This window comes from Carcharhinus amblyrhynchos, chromosome 12 (genome assembly GCF_965287045.1).
Source record: "Carcharhinus amblyrhynchos chromosome 12, sCarAmb.v2.hapA, whole genome shotgun sequence".
Lineage (NCBI taxonomy): Eukaryota > Metazoa > Chordata > Chondrichthyes > Carcharhiniformes > Carcharhinidae > Carcharhinus > Carcharhinus amblyrhynchos.
The window spans coordinates 65,611,540-65,634,778 of NC_137335.1; the positions used below are offsets into that span (position 1 = coordinate 65,611,540).

Here is a 23,239-nt window from a genome sequence, read left to right on the forward strand (position 1 = left end):
GCTAGGGTTTCTGCACTTGACTGCTGTTCAGTGACCTTTACTGAAAACTGTACTCATTGGGTTGTTATGTTAGGACAGGATCTGGCTTGGCACTGGTTACCTAGAGGATGAACTATCTGATAACACTGTCTACTTTATGAATTTCATGGGTTGCCTGTGCCCATGATGCAACACCCTAATATGATTCAGCATTTTCAGGAAATGAGAGAAAATTGGAAAAGAAATGAATATTTAGAACACAAACATTTTCAGCCCATATCACATAACAAATTAATTTATAGCAAGCTGTTTCTAGATGACAGTAAAACCTACATTCTTCCAAATCACAATGGTTTAAAATATACTTTCATAACTCATTTTATGAATAAAGGAATTATGAAGACCCATGATATATTCATATCACTAACAAAATTAATTCACAAGTTTACCTTTCAAGGGCTATTCAGTCAGTTGACATGCCAAATGCAAACCTTACATCATTTAGTCTTTATAATGCTTCCTCTAAACATTAATAATCAACATTTCATTATTTGACAAAATACAATCAGACTATAACACACCATTTGCTGCTTGTGGATAGCAAGTGTCATTGGATGAGCAAATGCAACTGTAACCCTTTTGCAAATTTGTGCATTTGCTATTTGTTTGACATGAATTAGATGTGGAACATTCATCAATAGCAGTGCAAGTTTGTCCAGTGCCAGTGAATCCTTGGTTGCACACACAGTAGAAACTTCCTATAGTATTAATACATGAAGCTACCGAAGGACATCTTTGATCATTCAGCTGGCATTCGTCGATATCTGTGCATATCTGTCCATTTCCGAGAAAACCTTTCTCACAAGAGCAGAGGTAGGAGCCTGGAGTGTTTATACAGTGAGCAAGCTGATGGCAAGCATTTTTCATTACCGAACACTCATCAATGTCTGTACAGTTGAATCCATCTCCAACAAAACCTGACCTGCAAGTGCAGGAGAACAAGCCTGGTTGATTGATGCAAAGAGCATCTGAGTGGCAATGGATATTATCCGGCAAACATTCATCAATATCTATACACGTTGTTCCATTATCTGAAAATCCACTGATACAGACACATTGAAAAGAGTTGGCTGTGTTAATGCACAATTGATCTTCCCGACAAATTGTATTGTTCAAACAGTCATCAATAGCACTACAGTCCTGTCCATTTCCAGTAAAGCCAGAATCGCATAGACATTGATAGGAACCATATGTATTCATGCACGAAGCATTGGTGGGGCACGTGTTACTGTCTGCACTGCACTCGTTAATGTCCACACATTCAGTCTCATTTCCAATAAATCCATCCAAGCATTCACAATAATACCCACCCCAGAAATTAATGCAGGTTGCAAATACATAGCAGACAGATGAATTTGTTATACATTCATCAATATCTACACATTCATTCCCATTGCTTTCAAAACCAGCCTCACAATTGCATTCAAATGAGCCCAATGTATTCATACAGTAGGAGTCTAAATGACATAGAAAAGACACATTATACAGAATGCATTCATCTATGTCTTCACAATATAACCCATTTCCGACAAATCCATCATTACACTGGCATGTGTAGGAAGCTTCGGTGTTAACACAGGTACTATATATGTGGCACAAGGTCTGGTTTTGGATGCACTCATCAATGTCATAGCATGTAGTCCCATTTCCTTCAAATCCTGTCGGGCACTCACAATAGTAGGCTCCAATAGTGTTGTTACAAGTTGCCTTTTCATGGCAAATTGAATACACCAGAGAACAATCATCATCCATACATTCTGTTCCATTTTCTGAACACTCATCAATATCTGTGCAGTTGAATCCATCACCAACAAAGCCAATTTCACAAATGCAGAGGAATGAACCAGGTTGGTTGATGCAAAATGCATCCGAGTGGCAAAGGAAACTATTGGTCAAGCAGTCATCAATATCTACACATACTGTTCCATTATCTGAAAATCCACTGGTACAGACACATTGAAAAGAGTTGTCTGTGTTAATGCACAATTGGTCTTCTCGACAAATTGTATTGTTCAAACATTCATCAATAGCACTACAGTTCTGTCCATCTCCAATAAAGCCAGAATCACACAGACATTGATAGGAACCATATGTATTCATGCACGAAGCATTGGTGGGGCACATGTTACTGTCTGCACTGCACTCGTTAATGTCCACACATTCAGTCTCATTTCCAATAAATCCATCCAAGCATTCACAATTATACCCACCCCAGAAATTAATGCAGGTTGCATATACATGGCAGAAAGATGAATTTGTTATACATTCATCAATATCTACACATTCATTCCCGTTGCTTTCAAAACCAGCTTCACAATTGCATTCAAATGAGCCCAATGTATTCATGCAGTAGGAGTCCAAGTGACATAGAAAAGATACATTATACAGAATGCATTCATCTATGTCTTCACAATATAACCCATTTCCTACAAATCCTTCATTACACTGGCATGTGTAGGAAGCTTCGGTGTTAACACAGGTACTAGATATGTGGCACAAGGTCTGGTTTTGAATGCACTCATCAATGTCAGAGCATGTAGTCCCATTTCCTTCAAATCCTGTCGGGCACTCACAGTAGTAGGCTCCAATAGTGTTGTTACAAGTTGCCTTTTCATGGCAAACTGGTTGGTTCAGAGCACACTCATTGATATCTGTGCAATCGGTTCCATCTCCTGAAAAGCCAGATTTACAACTGCAATAGAATGAACCTTGAAGATTGATGCAGTTTGCATTCTGATGACATATGGTCTGGTTGTGACATTCATTAATGTCCAAACATAGTTCATCAGCATTTCTAAATCCTTGTCGACACGTACATAAATAAGATCCAGGGGAATTGTCACAATCTGCATTTTTGTCACAGATAGAGGGTTTCTCACATTCGTTAATATCCACACAGCTGAATCCGTCTCCATGGAACCCTATGTGGCACTCACACTGAAATGACCCTTCTGTATTCTTGCATGTAGCAGAATCATTGCAAGTGTCGGTCGTGTGGCCAAGGGTACATTCATCGATATCCCAGCAGTCAGTTCCATTGCCAGTGAATCCATGGGAACAGATGCAGTAGAAAGACCCAGCAGTATTGTTGCATATAGCAGAGGGATGGCATCCTCCATTGGGACTTTGGCATTCATCAATGTCTATAATTCATTATTGAAATGCATAGTGTGAGGTACAATGAACACAAAGCGGACAACAATTATTTTAAATTCTTGCTTAAAAGTAAGAAAATCTGCAATCAAACACCATGGTGACACTTCCAAAACAGTTAATTAGGCAAGTGTGAATTAATCATAAATTATTCATGCATTACAAATTAACTTCGATGAAAACAAGTTGAACACAGGTTTACATTTGAATATATGTACAAGTATATGCATATTAACAGCAAGGGATCAGTTAGCTCAGTTGGCTGGACAGCTGGTTAGTGATGCAAACTGATGTCAACAGCATAGGTTTGGTTCCCATCCAGGCTGAAATGATTAAGGTGAAGTTTATTTATTGGTCACAAGTAAGGTTTACATTAACATTTCAATGAAGTTACTGTGAAATTCCCCAGTCATCATACTCTGGCACCTGTTCAGGTCAATGCATCTAACCAGTACGTCTTTTAGACTGTGGGAGGAAACTGGAGCACCCAGAGGATATCCACGCAGACACGGGGAGAACGTGTAAACTCCACACAGTCAGTGACCCAAGTCGGGAATCGAATCCGTGTCCCTGGTGCTGTGAGGCAGCAGTGCTAACCATGAAGATCTGCCTTCACAACCTTGCCTTTGCCTGAGGTGTGGTGATCTTCAGGTTAAATCACCACCAGTCACAACCTATGGTTATCTAGAACTACAGCGTTTTTACTTTAACCCATTAACAACAGTGATTTATTCTCACATTTGCTTCTCTTAGTCTCTAAATAACATGGTTCTCTAATTTGTATCCTTCATGTCTTATTCTAGTTTGTATATTCTCCAATCAGGCATTGGCCAACTGTTGCACTGTCAGCACTCACCTGATTGTTAAGAACAACATAAGAACATAAGAACATAAGAAATAGGAGCAGGAGTAGGCCATCTAGCCTTTCGAGCCTGCCCCGCCATTCAATAAGATCATGGCTGATCTGTCGTGGCTCAGTTCCACATTCCCACCCTCTCCCCATAACCCTTAATCCCCTCGCTTATCAAAAACCCATCAACCCGCGTCTTAAAAATATTTAGCGAGGCAGCCTCCACCACCTCAACAGGCAGAGAATTCCAGAGATTCACCACCCTTTGAGTGAAGAAGTTCCTCCTCAACTCCGTTCTAAACTGCCCCCCCTTTATCTTGAGGCTGTGCCCCCTAGTCCTACTGTCCTTTCTGAGCGGGAAGAGTCTCTCCACCTCTATCCTACCCATCCCATTCATCATCCTATATGTCTCAATGAGATCTCCCCTCATTCTTCTAAACTCTAACGAGTACAAGCCTAGTTTATTCAGCCTCTCCTCATAGCTCAACCCCCTCAACTCCGGCATCAGCCTAGTAAACCTCCTCTGCACTCCCTCCAAGGCCAAAATATCCTTGCGTAAGTGCGGCGACCAAAACTGCACACAGTACTCCAGATGCGGCCTCACCAGTGCCCTATACAGCTGCAGCAAGACCTCCCTACTTTTATATTCAATCCCCCTCGCTATGAAGGCCAGCATCCCATTAGTCTTCCTGACCACCTGCTGCACCTGCAGGCTGGGTTTTTGCGACTCATGCACAAGGACCCCGAGGTCCCTCTGCACCGTAGCCTGCTGCAGTTTTTCGCCACGTATGTAATAGTCCTTCCTACCATTCTTCCTACCAAAGTGGACCACCTCGCACTTGCCAACATTAAATTCCATTTGCCAGTTCCTGGCCCATTCGCCCAGCCTATCTAGATCCTTCTGCAGACTCTCCACACCCTCCGCGCAATTTGCCGTTCCACCAATCTTGGTGTCATCAGCAAATTTCGACACCATACACTCGATTCCCTCCTCCAGATCATCTATATAAATGGTAAATAGCTGAGGCCCCAGCACCGACCCCTGGGGCACTCCACTAATCACCAACCGCCAATCCGAATAGCACCCATTGACCCCCACTCTCTGCCTCTTATTTGACAGCCAATCCTCTATCCACGCTAACACCCTACCCCCAACTCCATGCCCCCTTACCTTCTGCAATAACCTCTTGTGAGGTACCTTATCAAAGGCCTTCTGAAAATCAAGAAAGACCACATCCACTGGCTCTCCTCTATCCATCGCCCTAGACACATCCTCATAGAACTCCAATAAATTCATCAGACACGACTTCCCCTTAACGAAACCGTGCTGCGTCTGCTCTATCAAGCAATTCCCCTCAAGATGCCTCGCTATTTCCTCCTTGATGACAGATTCTAACATTTTACCTACAACAGATGTTAAACTAACCAGCCTATAATTCCCTGCCTTTTGCCTGCCACCCTTCTTAAACAACGGCGTAACATTAGCCGTTTTCCAATCTTCCGGCACTTCCCCGGAATCCAGCGACGTTTGGAAAATAACCACCAAGGCATCCGCTATCACCTCCGCCATTTCTTTCAGAACCCTCGGATGCATTCCATCCGGTCCTGGGGACTTGTCCACAATCAGTCCCTCCAGCCTGTCGAGCACCGCCTCTCTAGTAACAATAATGTCATTGAGACCCTCCAGTCCTACCATCTTTCCATCGCTAACACCCGACAAATTATTCACGTCCTCCTCCGTGAAGACCGAAACAAAAAAGTTATTCAAGGCCTCAGCCATTTCCCCATCCCCTACCACTAAGTACCCCCTCTCATCCTCTAAGGGTCCAACGTTCACCCTAGCCAGCCTCTTCCTTTTTATATATTTATAAAAACTCTTGGTATCCTTTCTTATATTAAGCGCTAGCCCAGCTTCATAGTTTATCCTATCCTTCTTTATCAACTTCTTTGTCAATCTTTGTTGACATTTAAACCTCTCCCAATCCTCTTCTTGCCCACTACTCTTAGGTACTCTAAACGCCTCTGCTTTTAATTTAACACTTTCCTTCACCTCCTTCGTTATCCACGGCTTATTACCTACGGTCCTTTTTAACCATCGGAATAAATTTCTGCTGAGCACCAAGAAAGATCTCCTTAAAGATCCTCCACTGCTCCTCAGCAGACCTACCTTCCAACGCGCTCTCCCAGTCAACATTCGTCAATTCTTCTCTCATCCTACCGTACTCCCCTCTGTTCAGACAAAGGACGTGTGTCTGGGAACCCACTTTCTCCTCCTCCATCTGCACCAGAAACTCCACCATACAATGATCACTCTCCCCAACAGGATCCTTCACCACAAGGTCCCTAATTCTACCCGCCTCGTTACGTAACAATGTTAAAGAATGTTTTTATTTTGCAGGGTCATTTTTAGGGAAATAATTTGGTGAACTCCCAGCCCATAGAAGAAGTGATGGGTAAATTTAACAGCATACTGTCACTTAAATGAAAGACAGTCACAGATGAGAGTGTTAGTTTCTGAAAATGCTTTAGGATAATAGGCATTGGATGCAGCAGATTGTACAGATTTGTGCACTTCTCTGTGCCTATCTAATAAATGCAAAGCTAATTTTGCAAGATTTTTCTAGGTGCATGCATCTCTATATCAGCATACCAGCAAGTGACCTTCACTGCATCTCTTCATTGCCCTTCCTCTTCTCCGACCAATAGGTATATGAGCTGAGGAGGTTACTATTAAAAACCCTGCTGTTCTGATATCATAAACAAACCAGAGAAACTGCTCTGCCAGTAAACTTGGCATAAAGCCTCCTGATTAACAAAATGGCAAAAACGATGGAAAATAGCCTCAAAATGCTATTTTATTCACTTCTTCACTTAGCAACCACAGTTTAACATTTTTTATGACTGTGTTACAGAGTAAACAGTCTGAAATTGCCTGGATTTTTAAGTGATCAATGTGTAATGTTAATGAAACTGAAAATTGGCATGCACTTCAGGCATTAATAAACTTGATCACAGGAGTGGATGGGGTACTAATTGGCACAAGCCAGTTTAACAATTTTGCTCTCAATTTGTTGTCACTCGTCTGTAGCCACTTTCTGGTTATTTTATCAAACTGAAGTGACTGGAAAACGTGTGTATAACACTCTTGTCCTCTTGTACACGCATACCCATTGTACAAGTTCAAAAGATGTGCTGGTTCAGTGCACTGGCCATGCTAAGTTCTCCTTCAGGGTACCCAAACAGGCGCCGGAGTATGGCGACTAGGGGATTTTCACAGCAACTTCATTGCAGTGTGAATGTAAGCCTACTTGTGACAAATAAATAAACTTTACTTTAAAATAGATCTGTTAATGATGACACACACCTAAGCTGGGAACTACCACTCACTTTGGGAAGTACAAATTGAAGCCCTAAGCACAACTGTTGTCTTTTCACAAATTGCATGATACTCTTTTGCAGGAAGTGAATGATACAACTCTGTAACAGCCTGTCTTTTGAAGTAGGGGTTGTAAGGGGATTTTTGCTTCTTAATTGTTCAGTGCACTTGGAGAGATGTATAAATGTTGATCCCAGGGTAGTGACAAGTCTAAACAAAATGCCACAGGTTCAATTGTTCTTACACTTGTGTCCCTGCTCCTTCAAACTTTCCCTTGTTTTCCAATTATGCAAATATAAGGAACCCTCAAAATAATGCAAATCCTCACCATTTTGCGTGACATTATTTAGTTGGCAGTGTCAATAATGAATAATGAAGACAAGTATTGGACAGAAAAATAACTCATAAATATAGCTGTCCACCCAGCAAAACAAACTAATACAGAATGATCTAAAGTGTACTTTGGGTGGAACTTCCTGATCCCACCAGTGACAGAAATTGTGGTAGGTAGGGTTACTAAATTTGGCGTAAGGAAATAGGTCAGTTTCCCACCAGTCGGACTTTAACTGGGAATCTTGTCCTTCTGCCATTGATGGCTGGTTAAAGATGGATCAATTTTCCCTCTGAACTGTGTCAGTAACTACATCTGCATTCATTTGCAACTCATAAATGATCATTAAAAGCCAAGCCACTAGAATTACACCTTGCCTGCAAACAAAGCTCCCTGCCAGCGGATAATTAGAATGGTTTATTTCCCAACCATACATAGGATGACATGCACCTGGTGAGCTTCACTTCAGCAACAACTTTGAGATACGTAGACATCGATTTCACCTTTATTCAAGAGCAGTGCTGTAAAATTTGGGTGATTGTATCTCAAGCTGTGCCAAAATTTGTTGGGGAGGCAATGGAGAGGTGGTGGGTATGCTTGGGAAAGGGGGTTGGGTGTCTTAGAGTGTTGGTTCAGTGGTGTTGATGGTGGGGTTCCAAGGGGAGAACTCAGAATACTGATGGTAGGAAGGAACAGTCAGAGGGGGGAATGGCACACGGTTATGTGGCAAGTCTAGGGTGAGAGTCTGGTATGTGAAGATCTCATTGGGTGGGTCATGGAGGGGTACATGACAGATGGCTCAGGTAATGGGAGGGGGCAGGGTCAGGGTGGGCAGAAGGATGGTAATAAGTGTCAGCTCCGAGGAGAGGAAAGGCATGTGGAAGTGAATAGTGATTACGTCCAGGGTAATGGGGGAAGGTTCAAGGTTTGACAGGGAGGAGAAGAATGGTGTTATCAGGTGGGTCTATAGTGATAGGTGGAAGCTGGAGGGTGATGGGGGAAGGGAGAAGATGGTAGACTAGGTCCGAAAAGTTAACATGCACCATTTTCTTCAGACTGTTCTCGACAATACAGTTGCTCTGGACAGTGAGGGGCAGAAGTCCTGCTTGGCCTTTATTAAACCCATCTACAGCACCTTAAGGCTGCAGGTGGGACAAGCCAGCATGGAATAGGGCAGGGTGGGGGTAGGAGGAGGGGGTGCCCATGCTACCTCATTATGCAGCCCAAGACCTGATCAGTGAAGCAAAGTTCCCCTCACTCTGGATTTAGACTGTGATATGCCATTAAAAATGGGACAAATATAAGTATACCTTCTGTGTATATAGGAAGCAATGCAGTATTTTACTTCATTTATGCAGAATTGTCTAGCATCAATCATAGCTGATATATATATTTTGTATCATGTTCTTCAATCATGTGTGATGATCTACTGTTCCATCTGAATTTCTATGCCTGTGTCATAATGTTGGCATAAAGGTTTCCTGTCCATTGCCAAAGTGGACATGCAAAATTTAGGCTATGATATATTATTCTTACATACTGTACGTAGGAGTAGCAGTGTTAGATTAAAAAACTATAATATAAAATGTAAGTCCACCAATTGTGCACGTACTGCAAGAATTCTCTGGAAAAATTGGCCCAAATCTTCCATATAGGGAGGAACTCTTAATCTGACAAAAGCCATATGTATAATGACTGCTGTTAGTCTGCCACTGACCAAAAAAATCAAGGAATCAGACCCAGTCAAAGATTGTGCAGAGCTCCCCATCCTGTTTACTGGATGGTTCCTAGCTAATGCCTCATTAGTAAGAAGGAAGCCGATCTCTGATCTAAAGTTCTCTCTGGGTCCACAATCATCTCCAGTCCTTTCTCCCCCATTGCACGGTGAACCCTGTTGCCCTTTACCACACAGTGGAAAGACAGACATGAAACAATGTCCACTGTGGCATGGAAAGTGATATCTAAAAGTATTTGGTACTTTATATGGCACAGTGATAATACAGTGTGGACTGTGACAAAGGGTGAAATTGCAGAAAGATCCTGTACCAGCCATCCACTGCAGCTGACAAGCTAGATGTCTGCAAAAACAGCTGAGAGGGCAAAGACAGCAGCACATACCTTTCCTCCACTATAATCAAATTCCTCAGCATAAATTTAGTTGTAAAGTGTGAAATAATTTACAGCTTGGACATACTTGAATATAGAGGAGTCTACAGTCCACCACGGTATATCTGTAGTCGCTACAGTGTGCTATCATACTGTGAAAATCATGACCATTACAATATCCCAACCAATCCCATGAAATATTCTGTGCATTTTGTATGTGAATTCAGGAGATCATCCCGCCTTGCATTAAGAACGTCTATAATCACTGCAGCAACATATACTACTATGTATCAAGATCCTACTTTATGTATACTTGCAATATTGTTGAAGCAAGCGGACTAATAATATTCCTACATTATGCTGGGATTCATCGTCAGCTGTGTATATCTGTTCACAGCTTATTCATCTCATATCACAACAGCACATTTTTTGGTCCTGACATTCTTCAATATCTATATTACTGAATCTGTAATAATTTGAATGCATCATGTATTATTCTAAGACATTTTACAAAATGATAAATGGCCAACAGTAAGGAAATAGCAGTTCCTGGTTGGTACAATGTGCATCTGATACTACAAATAATTGTAACATGGCATTGTTTGCTTTGGACCCAAGGACATTTTTGCTGGATGTTTTGTAATTTTTGAATTGCATGAATAATACTAAAATGGCCGATAATCATATCACTAGCAAGGGGAAAGAGGACAAATCAACTAAAAGTCAAAATGAATGTTTCTACCACTCAGAACTGAATGTGTCCTGTTTAACCAAATGCAGCATTTCTACTGCTTTACCAGTGATTTGATGTCGCATTCTGAATCACAAGACCAGAGCTGGCCAATAGTTCCAGCCATTAACCCCATGTGGAGGAGTCAAAGAGCAGAAACAGCTCAGCACAGCAATACAATGCAAAACATGTAAAATGCACAATTAATTCACAATTGCGTAACACAAAATTTAACTCTTAAAATAGTCTGATACTAATGGCCAGTCTAAAGCCATTATCAAGTACATCAGAAAGCTGCCAAGATCTTGAGTTCTACATTATTACTAATTTACATAATAGGATATCACCAGAATTTGGCATCAGTAAGAATGTTTGACATATTGAGTTTGTGACAGAAGCAAACTTACCAGAGCAATTTTCCCCATTACCATTGAAACCACGCAAACATTCGCACTGATAACTTCCTATGTTGTTGATGCAACGAGCAAACTGGTGACACTTCTGTCTGCCTGTGGAGCATTCGTCAATGTCTGTAATTCCAAAGAAAATTAGAATCAACTTACAATGCTATTGTGCAACACTTTGTGCTAGAATTCACCAATATGCCACCAGAAACACTGGGGGCGATTCTCCCATGGCGACGTGCTAGTTTCTTAGCGCGTCAGGCTGAGAGAATCATGTGTAGGCCAATTCTCAGGATTCATGCGTGCATTCCCAACATGTGCGCATCTCTGAGCACCGAATGTCCGGCACAGTTGGGGCCATGCTGGAAGCCAGCAGGAACACAGGTAAATGATTTCATTCTATTTTTAGTGTTATTTAAATGTCATTATTAGGCCCAGGACTGAAGTCTCTGGGCCCATGAGTATCTCCTACTCGGTCAGTGCAATTTCACTCCGGCGGGGTTCAGACTAGTACCCCGTTTTCAGGGAACTAGCGGGACACCATGCTGGAGCAGAGGAGAAATTAGGGCCCCCTAGGGGGTCAGGCTGCTAGGGTGTGGTGTCCCCTGGACATGGGCACCCTGGCAGTGCCTGCCTGTGGCCCCTGGCATTGCCAAGGGCAAAGTGCACATGCCCAGGGGGCACGTTGGCACTGCCCACTGGGCATGGGGCAGTGCAAGGAGATGGGGTCGAAGGGGCAGGGCTTAGGGGCATCACTTAGGGGCAGACCATCTGGGAGCAGGTCTTGGGGGGGGGGGGGCGATTGGCGGGAGTGGGGCTCCTGGCGCAACTCTGCATTGGGATCAATTGAGGCTGGAGGGAGGTCAGCAATCAGGGTGGACTGGGGGTGGTTTGGTCTGCCGTGGGGGGGAGTCTGTCAGGAATGTGGGTGTCTGCTGGGATAGGGTCTGCCTCCTGTAAGTGGGGGGGGAGTCTGGCAGGGGGGATGGTTTGTCACTGATGGCGGGAGGGGGGGAGCTGGAGCTTGGGGCATTCCTGGATGGGGAAGTCGGGGCTGGCCCGGGAATGCTCTTGGGGGCTGCGATCAGGTCATGGGGTTGGGGGGGCCACACTGTAGTGGTCCTGGGCTGACCAGCGATCAAGCTGGCCAGCAAATTGCAGGCTGACAGAAAAGGGCCATTGCGCGTGTGCAGAGTTCTGGAACTTCAGACTCTGGTGTGAATAGGCCCCGCCCCCTGAGCTTCTAGTGATATTCACCATTGTAACCTCTATTACACAAATGTGGAAGATTCTTTTCTGAAGTCACACTGAAAAAACAAACTCGATTTACACTAGTTTTCTCATGAATTCAACAGTCAGAACATTTTTAGGAGAGTCACCCCCATTGAATTTACTTGTTATTTTTGGTATTTCAGTGACACAGAGTAGTGCAACCCCTTTTAATACTGGCACATTGGGGTGCTGGCTCAACACCTATACACCTGTTAATAAAGATCCATCTGGCCATGTTGCAACTGGACCTTTCTCAATCACTTTTTATACGGAGATGAGATAAAATATTTTAATTCAGAGGGTCATGAATCTTTGGAACTCTGTTCCTGGAAAGGTGGTGTAAGACTGAGGTGGTTAGATTCTTGGTAAGCAAGAGGGTAACAGGTTTTCAGAAGTAGGTGGGATGCAGATTTGACGTTACAATCAGATCAGCCATGATCATATTGAATGGCTGAACAGGCTCGAGGGGCTCAAAGGCCTATAAGTGCTCCTTATTCATATATTCATATGGTCAAGAAAAGTGGCCTACCAATTCAATCACACTCAAAAGTGGACAATGGGCTGCCATGGGAGGAGGCTGAGCTGGCCTTCAAACCCTCTCTCTTTCTCGAAGAAAGCATTTTGGTCATCATGAGGAGTGGCAGAGTCATGGTCATGGTGACTGGCAACTCTAGAAGCAACATTTCCCAGCGTTTCTTCAATTTTACCTTCTATTTGCCACATTCCTTCTTCATCACCCAGTAAACTCCGCATGACAAAGAGAAGCTTCTCTCTTCCTGATCTCCCTTCACACTAAAAGCTAGCTTTGATCTTTCTTGCACTTCAGGTGTTGAAGGCATGGACAGCGCTATACCAGTTGAAGAATAGCAATATTTCATGCTAATGCAGTGTCATTCAATTTCACCCTCACAAGCATAAGCTCAGATATTAATATCATATACACTTCAGAGGCTAGGTTACAGGAGAGGTCTTTATGTGATGAATCACCCACCACAAATATGCAGGAAGGAGGGCAGGAGTGTAGGACACAGCAGGCACCGGCTCACCAGAAGGCAAGATTGCTAAATAGCTCTGACTGTGAGGGAACAACCTAACGAAGAAGGCAGTCTGCCAATACGATAGAGCACAATAATTCAGAGCATGGAAGAATCCAACTCTAGCTTGTTTCCAGGATTTGGTGCGGAAGATGTAAGCCATTCTATTTAACATAGACCAAATTGTCCCTCCATCAATACATTAATGGCACCCACTGTCATGGAATCTCTTCTGACAGTCTCTCACAATTACTATACAAGCTCAGATAGTTCTCTCCTTGCCTCTGGGAACCAGAGTTGACGTGGAATCCCAGAATGTCATATCACTCATGCATTCCCTTGAGAAATGTTGAAGTGCATTCCAAAAAGAGTGGGCTTAGAAACATAGAAACTAGAAGCAGGAGTAGACCATTCGGCCCTTCCAAACCTGCTCCGCCATTCATTTTGATCATGGCTGATCGTCGAATTAAATGTTCTGATTCTCCTTCCCCCCATATCCCTTGATCTCTTGAGCCCGAAGAGCTAGATCAAATTTCTTCTTGAAATCAGACAACATTTTGGCCTCAACTACATTCTGTGGTAGCGAATTCCACATATTCACCACCCTCCAGGTGAAGAAATTTCTCCTCACTTCAGATCTACAAGTTTTATCCCTTATCCTCAAACTATAACCCCTATTCTAGACTCCCCCACCATTGGGAACATTCTTTCTGAATCTACCCTGTTTAACCCTGTTAGAATTTTATAAGTTTCCACAGGATCTTGGCTCCATGGGAGCTGCACCTGCTATCCTTTCTTAAGACAAGAGAGGACATCTGCTTCTCTGCTACTCTCTCTGCCTGTGCCCTTGGGCTAAGCTGCTCCGGACAATGCCAAGATGCTACAGCTAGGCCCTCGAAACCAAGAGCTGCGTGAAGTCATTCAACAACTTCATATGATATCCTGAATAGAAGTTCAGCAGCCTTCCAAGCTGCAAAACACTTCATTGGAATACCAGGAAAATGAGCACAAGACAGACACTAAGATCTTTCACCAGAATAATTCATCGTTAATTCGGTTAGCTGGAAGTGATGTAACATTTGACAAACTTTGTGGCAGATGAGCTCCCAAAATATCTGCAAAACCAATACCACCACATTTAATAAGAATATCAGGAATATCGTCAAATTCAATGGGCCAACTGAGAATATTATGACAGGTATAAAGAGGTGGCACAGCGATTAGTACTACTGCCTCACAGCTCCAGGCACCAGGGTTCAATTCCAGCCTTGGGTCATGTATGTGTGGAGTTTACACATTCTCCCTGTGTCTACATGGGTTTCCTCTGGGTGTTCTGATTTCTTCCATCGGCCAAAGATTTGCAGGTTATGCGGATTGGCCAAGCTAAATTGCTCCTTAGTGTCAGAGGAGAAGCTAGGATAAATGCATGGGGTTATGGGGATAGGGCCTGGGTGGGATTGTGGGTGGTGCAGACTTGATGGGCCGAATGGCCTCATTCTGCACTGTAGTAATTCTGATAAATTTGCTGGTCAGTTTCAAGTTCCTGAAAATCGTGCTTGTGAATATCTCCGAAATTAACATTTAATAGTGGAGTGACTGGAAGAAGGAAATATATCTGCTAAGTACAATTGGTCTGAAAGTCCCAAGTTCTCTACACTCAACTCGGTTACTTTTTTTTCCAATCAGTATACATTGAAACAGTGCTGCAAGGTGAACAGCACTGGACAGCGGCAGATGAAATGGGACCCCAAACAACTGCATGAGCTATCCAAGAAAAATGGCATACTTAATGGGCTGGATTTTACAGCCTTGCTCGACTCAAGACCAGAGAATCCCATTCGAGGTCAACAGACATTTCCATTGTCCGCCCCGCGCCTGCTATGATTCTGTGGCAATAGAATTCCAGTGAATATATTTTAAGTGGAACAATTGTAATTATCACCAATGGCATTAGCAAATGGTCAATCAAAAAAGGTGGTTCTCTAGGATAAAGAGGTGGGGATAATTGTGTCATTTTAATGGTAGAAATTACAAAATGCAAAAAAAAGTGATAATATATACCTGTGCACAAAGATCCATTCTCACTGAAGCCAATTTTGCAGACACACTTATATGAGCCAGGTATGTTTATACAAGCTGTGTGATTGTCTGGGCAAATATCTTCCTCGTTACATTCATCTACATCAACACAATTAGAATTATTGGCCTGAAATCCAACATCGCAAACACATTGATAGATGCTGCCTGCACGATGATGACACAGTGCCTGATCATGGCAAGGTGGAACACAATTATTACTCTGTGCCACACAAGTGCCATTGACCACAAGAGTACCATTAGTACAGGAACAAACATATGATCCCAATGAATTGATGCAAATGGTGCCTGATGGGCAAGTGTTATTTAGGCTGCATTCATTTATATCTTCACACTGCTGACCATCCTCTCTGAAGCCTTCTTGACATTGACAGATGTAACTTCCTGCAGTATTAATGCACAAAGTATTTGCATGACAGATTCCAGGGAAGTTGCATTCATCCATGTCTTCACAGATGAAACCATTTCCTTGAAACCCAAAACCACACTCACAGATGAATGAGCCAAATGTATTGGAACAAGTAGCATTCTGATCACATGGGTTGTTGAGACATTCATCAATGTCATTACAACTAATGCCATTCACCTTTGAGAACCCAGATTTGCACTGACAATGATAAGATCCTAAAGTGTTGAAACATTGCTCATTTGTCTGGCAGGGTTCATTCATTGTCCCGCATTCATCAGTGTCTCTGCAAATTGTATTATTTACAAGCTCAAATCCAACAGAACATGAACAATAGGAAGATCCAAATGTGTTTAAACATGTTGCATTGTCCGAACAGCCACCATTGTTAACTTTGCATTCATCAATGTCTTCACAATGAATACTTCCATTGCCAGAAAAGCCTACTTTACATGTGCATGTGTAGGTGCCAACCTCATTTATACAAATGCTTTCTGAGTGACACCCTCCATTGTTTATGAGGCATTCATCAACATCCTTACATATAGTACCATTTCCATTATAACCCCTATTGCAACTACAAGAAAAGGATCCTTGGAGATTGGTGCAGATGGCATTATTGTCACAGACACCAGCAGAGCATTCATCAATATCAACACACTCGCTGTCTTTCAGGGTGAAACCATTGCCACAGTCACAATAATAGGAACCTTCTGTATTAATACAGGAAGAGACAGCAGGACAGTTTGCTATCTCATTGCACTCATCAATGTCAAAGCAAGTAGTCCCATTTCCTGTGAAGCCTGATTTACAGTTGCAATTGTAGCTGCCCAAAAAGTTCTGGCAGTTTGCTTGGAAATGGCAATCGTTTGTGCCGATACACTCATTGATGTCCACACATGTCAATCCATTTCCTCTAAATCCTGTTTTACAGTGGCATCGATAAGAACCTGGTTGATTGATGCAATTAGAAAATGGACTGCAGAACTGACGAGCGCACTCATCAATGTCAGTACATTTGTTATCCTGTGCAAAAAAACCTGTGGAGCATGTACATTGGTATGAGCCTGGTAGATTCTTGCATCCTTTCCATCCACGTGCTGATGAGCAGATTCTCGGTGCCTCCACACATTCATCTATGTCCAAACACAGGTAAATGCCATTTCCTTTATATCCTGGGTTGCAAGTGCATTTGTAGGAGCCATAAGTGTTGGTGCATGTTGCATTCCAGTGACAAATGCCTGGCTTTGTGCACTCATCTACATCACTGCAAGTGAACCCATTGCCAGAGAACCCCGCATTGCAATGACAAGTCCTACTTCCAGCTGTGTTGATGCAAATGGCATTAACATGACAGCCACCATTGTCTGTAAAACATTCATTCACATCATTACATTCAAATCCGTTTCCTGAGTACCCAGGTTTGCACAGGCAATTATAGGAACCTGGAGAATTTACACAAGCTGCCTTTGCATGGCATTCATGTACATTTGCTGCACACTCGTCAACATCTGTGCACTGTGTTCCATTTCCAAGATACCCTGCTTTGCACACGCAAAAGAAGCTCCCTTCAAAAGTACTCTGGCATTCTGCATGCATGTGACACACAAGATCGGTGTCCCCACAATTCTTCACGTCAGCTGCAAATGAAAAACAGTATATTGAAATAAATTATTTTTGTTTTCACTGCATAGCATACAGCAATACAATATTTCTGCACAGAAATCTATAGCTGTACAAAAATTTTAAGTTTAAGCAACAGCAGTCAAGCATCCAATTACTTAATTACACTCCCCAGATAGAATTACAATTAACTCCATTTATAATGGATGTGTTTATCGTAGACAAAACACATATTAAATAAATTCAGAAAATTAAAATGAATGGGTGTTGTAAGACCATGAGACATAGGAGCAGAAGTGAGCCATTTGGCCCATCGAGTCTGCTCCACCATTCAATGAGCTCATGACTGATCTGATGTGATATATTCAACTCCACTTTCCTGCCTTATTCCCACAACCTTAATGCTGATATTAAATATCTTAATTTAAAGACATAAAGTGCTGACATAAAGGACCCCATTAGGCTGCTTTGTGGTGTCCAGGGAATTTTTTTTACCCAGGAACTATGGAGAATGATTGCCCAATCTGTGCTGAAACACCAATAAATGTTTACGCATTCACAATTTTCATCACTCTACCTATTGGTGTTCATGTCTTCAGTTACCAAGGCTAGAAACTCTCTAATCTCCTCCCAAAATACCTCTGCCTCCATATATCTCTCTGCTGTTTTAAGATATGCCTTAAAACCCATCTCATTGACCCAAGCTTATGGTCACCCGTTTGATTATCTCCTAAGTTTGGCAATGTCTGTTGGACAGGCTGGACAACACCAATTTCCATTGCTATTTTGTGTCTGATGCATAGAATTTCAAGTTCTAAATGTCATATTTTTAATACTGAAGAAATTTCAATATCTTGATTTTTAATAGTTTGAGAGCTTGAGGGTCTAGTATCAGTGATGTTTGCTCATTCATTTCCTGAATAAATTATTACTTGTTGTTATCTTATACAGAACCATGATTTATTATGACTTTGTGACAATTGTTTGCTTCAGACAAGTGCAGATCAATCTTGGCAATATACACTATATCAAATCCATTTGAATTCCTTATAAAACAGCCTGTCTAAACTGATTTATCTTTGTCAATTATGTAGTTATTGCATTTAATCTTAAAGGACTGCCCAATATGTTATATCACTCGTGTTCACTGTTGCACTCTGGTAACCTAATCTAAGCAAAAGATTTCCAATATGAAATCAGTGGTGCTAACCTCGGTGGCACAGTGGTTAGCACTGCTGACTCACAGCACTAGGGACTTGGGTTCAATTCCAGCCTTGGGTGACTGTGTGGAGTTTGTACATTTCCCCTGTGTCTGCGTGGGTTTCCTCTGGGTGGTCTGGTTTCCTCCCATTGTCCAAAGATGTGCAGGTTAGGTGGATTGGCCATGCTAAATTGTCCCTTTAGTGTGTAGGCTAAGGGGATGAGTAGGATAAATATATGGAGATAGATTGGGAGCAGGCGAATACTCGGTCAGAGAATGGGTGCAGATTTGATGGGCTGAATGGCCTCCTTCTGCACTGTAGGGATTCTATGATTCTAATATAACTGAATGTCAAATTTGGTTTTATAACATTCATGTGAAATGCTTTGGGATAATTTACAACATTAAAAGTGCTTTATAAATCATTGTAAGTTGTCAGGTTTATTCTAAGTCAAACATTTCTTGTCCCTTACCTGTTAATACTGTTTTTATGCTCATCCAAAATGATATTCCGCACAATATAATTATGCTGCAAAAGAGAAACATGCTAAATTTTAAAATTGCCTTCTTTACAATTTGGAGAAGTGAACAGAATCTTACAGAGAAAAACTACAATTGTTATAGAACTGTGAAATCTCGCTGCCGTTTACAGTCCCGCTGACGGCGAGTCCCCGTCGTGGGCTTCTTGTCATCCTCCTTGGCCAGCAGCATGACAGGGAGAATGAACAGGGGTGACACAGAGGAGCACATGATCCAAATATATTCCACAACATTTACTGACATACAGGCAATGATGACCCACACCGAGTGGCATCAGGATCTAACCAAAAGGTAAAGGCCTATGCTTGAATGTCCAAACCATCATTCCCTCCCATGGAGAAGTGGTACTGGCCGTGATCAAAAAGGCCGCTGTTGAGGCCTTGACCAGTGACGATTAAAGATGAGTGTACGCTCGCAATCTTTCTCCTCACACCTCATTTCCCTGACATCTCGCAATCTCTCCTGACTTATAAGCTCCAGATGGTGTCCAATTTCACTTCTTGCTTTTCCCTTCCTCTTACTATAACCTTACCCTTGTCTTTTTTTCCTTTCAGATGCTCAAAAACTGCAATCTAGCAAGGCATGGAAGGAAACTAACAAGACAGGGATAGAGATGCATATCACCTGATTTCACACTTGCAGATCCAGCTCGGATACTGAACTTCACACATCTTAGATTATAACATAGAGGTAGGATCTGCACATGGAGTCACTTGGACACAACTGGGGCTGTAGCCAGCGTTGGAGACAAGAATAGCAGAGGTGCCAGCTCACCAGTGGGTGAAGCTGCAGATATGTTCTTTTGCAGAGGACTCAGATAAAGACTTTGATGAACCAGCCTATAGAAGAATAACAGAGAGCCTCCATGCAAAGTCAACTTGATGCAGGAGTATTGGATCCCACCTTTTCCAGTGTGGAACTAGTGACCAACTCCTTCAATACACTCAGATTGATTGGCCATGTTAAATTGACTCTTAGTGTCAGAGGGGATTAGTAGAGTAAATATGTGGGATTACAGGGATAGGACCTGAGTGGGATTGTTGTTGGTGCAGACTCGATGGGCCAAATGGCCTCCTTCTGCACTGTAGGGATTCTATGACTTCAGCACGATACAACGTCTTCTGGAATGCACTGCCCAAGAGCATGTTGGAGACAGATCCAATCAAGACATTCAAAAAAGAATTGGGCTCTTCTTTGAAATGGAGGAATGTATAACCATTGATTGTCATGGGTTACAGAAAGAAGGCAGGAGAATGGTACTCAGCGCTCATTTGGAGAGTCAGTGCAGACACAATGGTCCAAATGACGTCTTTCTGCGCTTTAATAATTCTGTGATCTGATGGCTGAACTCACAATGCAGTATGAGCAGCTTCCACCAGCAGTCTGAGCACTGCAGTGGAAATTCAAACTGCTGTTATCAAGGCTCTAGATACCAGGGTTCAAGGGGGATTTCAGGGTTGCACGCTAGTTCAGCTATCTGTCCATCAACAGATTAACTGGGATTGCTGGCACACTCCTGGGATGTGGCAGTGCCTGCATGGGACATGAAATTTGCTGTTCTCTCTTAGGATAACAAAATTTGTGAACCCTTTCAAATTACGCCCACTGGAATGCACAAGGATCATTATTTAAATTTGTATTCAATTAGTGAGATGGCAGCATTGAGTAATCTAAAGGCCTAGTCTAAAATTCTGGGGACCTGGGTTCAAATCCTACTATGGCAGCTGGTGGAATTTAATAAATCCAGAATTAAAAGCTAGACCATGACAATCAATGGTTGTTAAAAATCCATCTGATTCACTGATGTCCTTCAGGGAAGGAAATGCCATCCGTACCCACTCTGGGCTGCATGTGACAACAGATTTCTACAACATGGTTGACCCTTAACTGCTCTCAGTTCAAGGGCAACAAGAGTTGGGAAACAAATGCTGACCGTGCCTGCAATGCCAACATCCCAGGAAAGAATTTAATATATTTGATTTGAAATGCTTATTTTGTGTTAGCATTTATTTTTGCATTCTGATCAAGAGGATATTGTGATGGTCAGTGACTGCAAGGGAAGGTAAGTAATGTGGATTCACAGTTGGGGTCAAAGTTATTAATATCACACTTAAATGACTTCTTCCTATACATCCCAAGTAGCAAGTGGCTATCAGTTGCAGCCCACCATCCTCTTCTAGCTCCTCTCCTTCTTTGTCATTTTTCTCTTTCTCCCTCCTCCCTCTTCTAGCAGCTTGTCCTGCTCTGCATGGTCTCTTGTCATTCTCCCAGTCATGCTCAATGCAAAGAGGAAGATGTAGAATGCCACAGACATCTGGATGTGATTTGGTTTGTGTAGAAGAGCTGAAGTCCAAAAAAAGTCCTTCAGTGCCTTCTACGTGAATTCTTATAAATACCTTAAACTTGAAACGACTCTGGAAAGTCCCCACCACCATCTCCCCATGTAATACCACCCTGCCCACCCCACGCCTGCACACCACCACAAAAATGTGTAGAATTACAGTGAAAGTCAGAAGAAATCCATCAACAACTAACCTGCAAGTTGATCACAGAAAGAATCATAGAAACTCTATGGTGTGGAAAGAGGCCATTTGGCCCCTTGAGTCTGCACAAACAACAATCCCACCAAGCCCTATCACCGTAATCCCACATATTTACCCAGCTAATTCTTCTAACTTATGCATCTGGGGACACTAAAGACAATTTAGCATGCCCAATGTACCTACCCCGCACATCTTTTCACTGTGGGAGGAAACCGGAGCACTCGGAAGAAACCCACACAGCTATGGGGAGAATGTGCAACTCCACATAGACATTGAGGCGAGGCTGAATTGAACTCAGGCCCCTGGCGCTGTGAGGCAGCAGTGCTAACCACTGTGCCACTGTGATATTAGGGAGGGGAGGTGGGGAGTCTTCCTTCATGCTGCTTAACACTTGTTCACCCATCTGAGGTTAAGAGAGAGAGCTGACAGGAGCTTTAAGCTCCAAGAAGGCTGCGCTAGTGCTCAATGAACATTCTGTGCTGACTGACATCATGATTTGCCAGCTCTAAACATTTCTGTCAGTTGTTAAGTGTGTGTGTGGTAACCCTTAAACAAGGCCAGCAGCATCCTGTCAAAACTGTAAGGAGACTATTTTACAAGCTAGAGGGCACATACAGCACACAAGAAACCAGTGCCACCGAATCCAGTGTCACACGCCTCAAGTTGGAGACTGCCTTTTAGAACTCACATTTGATGGTAAATACCTTGTACTTGGAAATCCACAGCTGATTTTGGGGATTCCTACTTGTTTGATTTTCAATAGAATGGTCGCAACCCCAGTCATAGGGGAATTTCACAGTAACTTCATTGCAGTGTTAATGTAAGCCTACTTGTGACTAAAAAATAACTTTAAATTTTATAGTTATCAGGCAAAACTTCTGGCCACAGAGCATCAGTCTGTTCCAATAAGACCAATATTATTGGGGTGGCACGGTAGCACAATGGTTAGCACTGCTGCCTCACAGTGCCAGGGACCCAGGTTTGATTCCCAGCTTGGGTTATTGTCTGTGTGGAGTTTGTACATTCTCCCCGTGTCGGCGTGGGTTTCCTCCAGATGCTTCAGTTTTCTCCCACAGTCCAAAGATATGTGGGTTAGTTTGACTGGCCATGCTAAAATTGCCCCTTGGTGTCAGGGAGGCTAGCTAGGGTAAGTGCATAGAGATAGGGCTTGGGTGGAATTGTGCTCAGTGCAGACTTGATGGGTCAAATGGCTTTCTTCTGCACTGTAGGAATTCTATGATTATAAAGTGGGCTACTTGTGCCACATTCAATCATTCAATCAGGTCCTGATGTATCCTTCTGTCCCCTCTCTGCTGGCCAGTATCAGCTATTTCCATGCTTGACAGTGGAGTGGTAGAGGTGCATCCTCAACCCAAATCATTTTTCTCCACTCCTTAACATCCGTGAACTAACTTTCAGCAGGTGTCACCCAATGTAGTTAGAATCTACGGTTTAGGAGCTTCACAAGAGTTGTCAGATTGAGGTCTCAGAGCTCTGGATCCATGAATATTTGACTGCATAAGTCTTGTCATTA

At 42.7% G+C, this 23,239-nt stretch overlaps 2 protein-coding genes across 2 annotated transcripts; both read right to left on the minus strand.

Annotated features, from left to right (window-relative positions):
* Nucleotides 1–549: 549 nt before the first annotated feature.
* Nucleotides 550–13,014, minus strand: LOC145350465 (uncharacterized). The gene is made up of 3 exons (XM_080199665.1): nt 12,969–13,014; nt 10,993–11,115; nt 550–3,182 (listed from the first exon to the last, which is right to left on the minus strand). The coding sequence occupies exons 1-3, from the start codon at nt 13,012–13,014 to the stop codon at nt 550–552; spliced, it is 2,802 nt and encodes a 933-aa protein (XP_080055791.1).
* Nucleotides 13,015–14,314: 1,300 nt separating this feature from the next.
* Nucleotides 14,315–17,432, minus strand: LOC145350467 (uncharacterized). The gene is made up of 2 exons (XM_080199666.1): nt 15,238–17,432; nt 14,315–14,410 (listed from the first exon to the last, which is right to left on the minus strand). The coding sequence occupies exons 1-2, from the start codon at nt 17,395–17,397 to the stop codon at nt 14,315–14,317; spliced, it is 2,256 nt and encodes a 751-aa protein (XP_080055792.1). The 5' UTR covers nt 17,398–17,432.
* Between the last annotated feature and the right edge of the window lie 5,807 nt (nt 17,433–23,239).

Excerpts from the sequence above, each read along its gene's own strand:
- LOC145350465 (XM_080199665.1), bottom strand. The coding sequence starts at position 13,014 with ATGCGGAGTTTACTGGGTGATGAAGAAGGAATGTGGCAAATAGAAG. Across the intron at positions 11,116-12,968 it reads AGGAATGTGGCAAATAGAAG|ACATTGACGAATGCTCCACA; the intron begins GTAAAATTGAAG and ends TTGGAATTACAG. Across the intron at positions 3,183-10,992 it reads TAATGGGGAAAATTGCTCTG|ACATTGATGAATGCCAAAGT; the intron begins GTAAGTTTGCTT and ends AATGAATTATAG.
- LOC145350467 (XM_080199666.1), bottom strand. The coding sequence starts at position 17,397 with ATGCATGCAGAATGCCAGAGTACTTTTGAAGGGAGCTTCTTTTGCGTG. Across the intron at positions 14,411-15,237 it reads ACCATTTGCTAATGCCATTG|ATATTTTGGGAGCTCATCTG; the intron begins GTGATAATTACA and ends TTGGTTTTGCAG.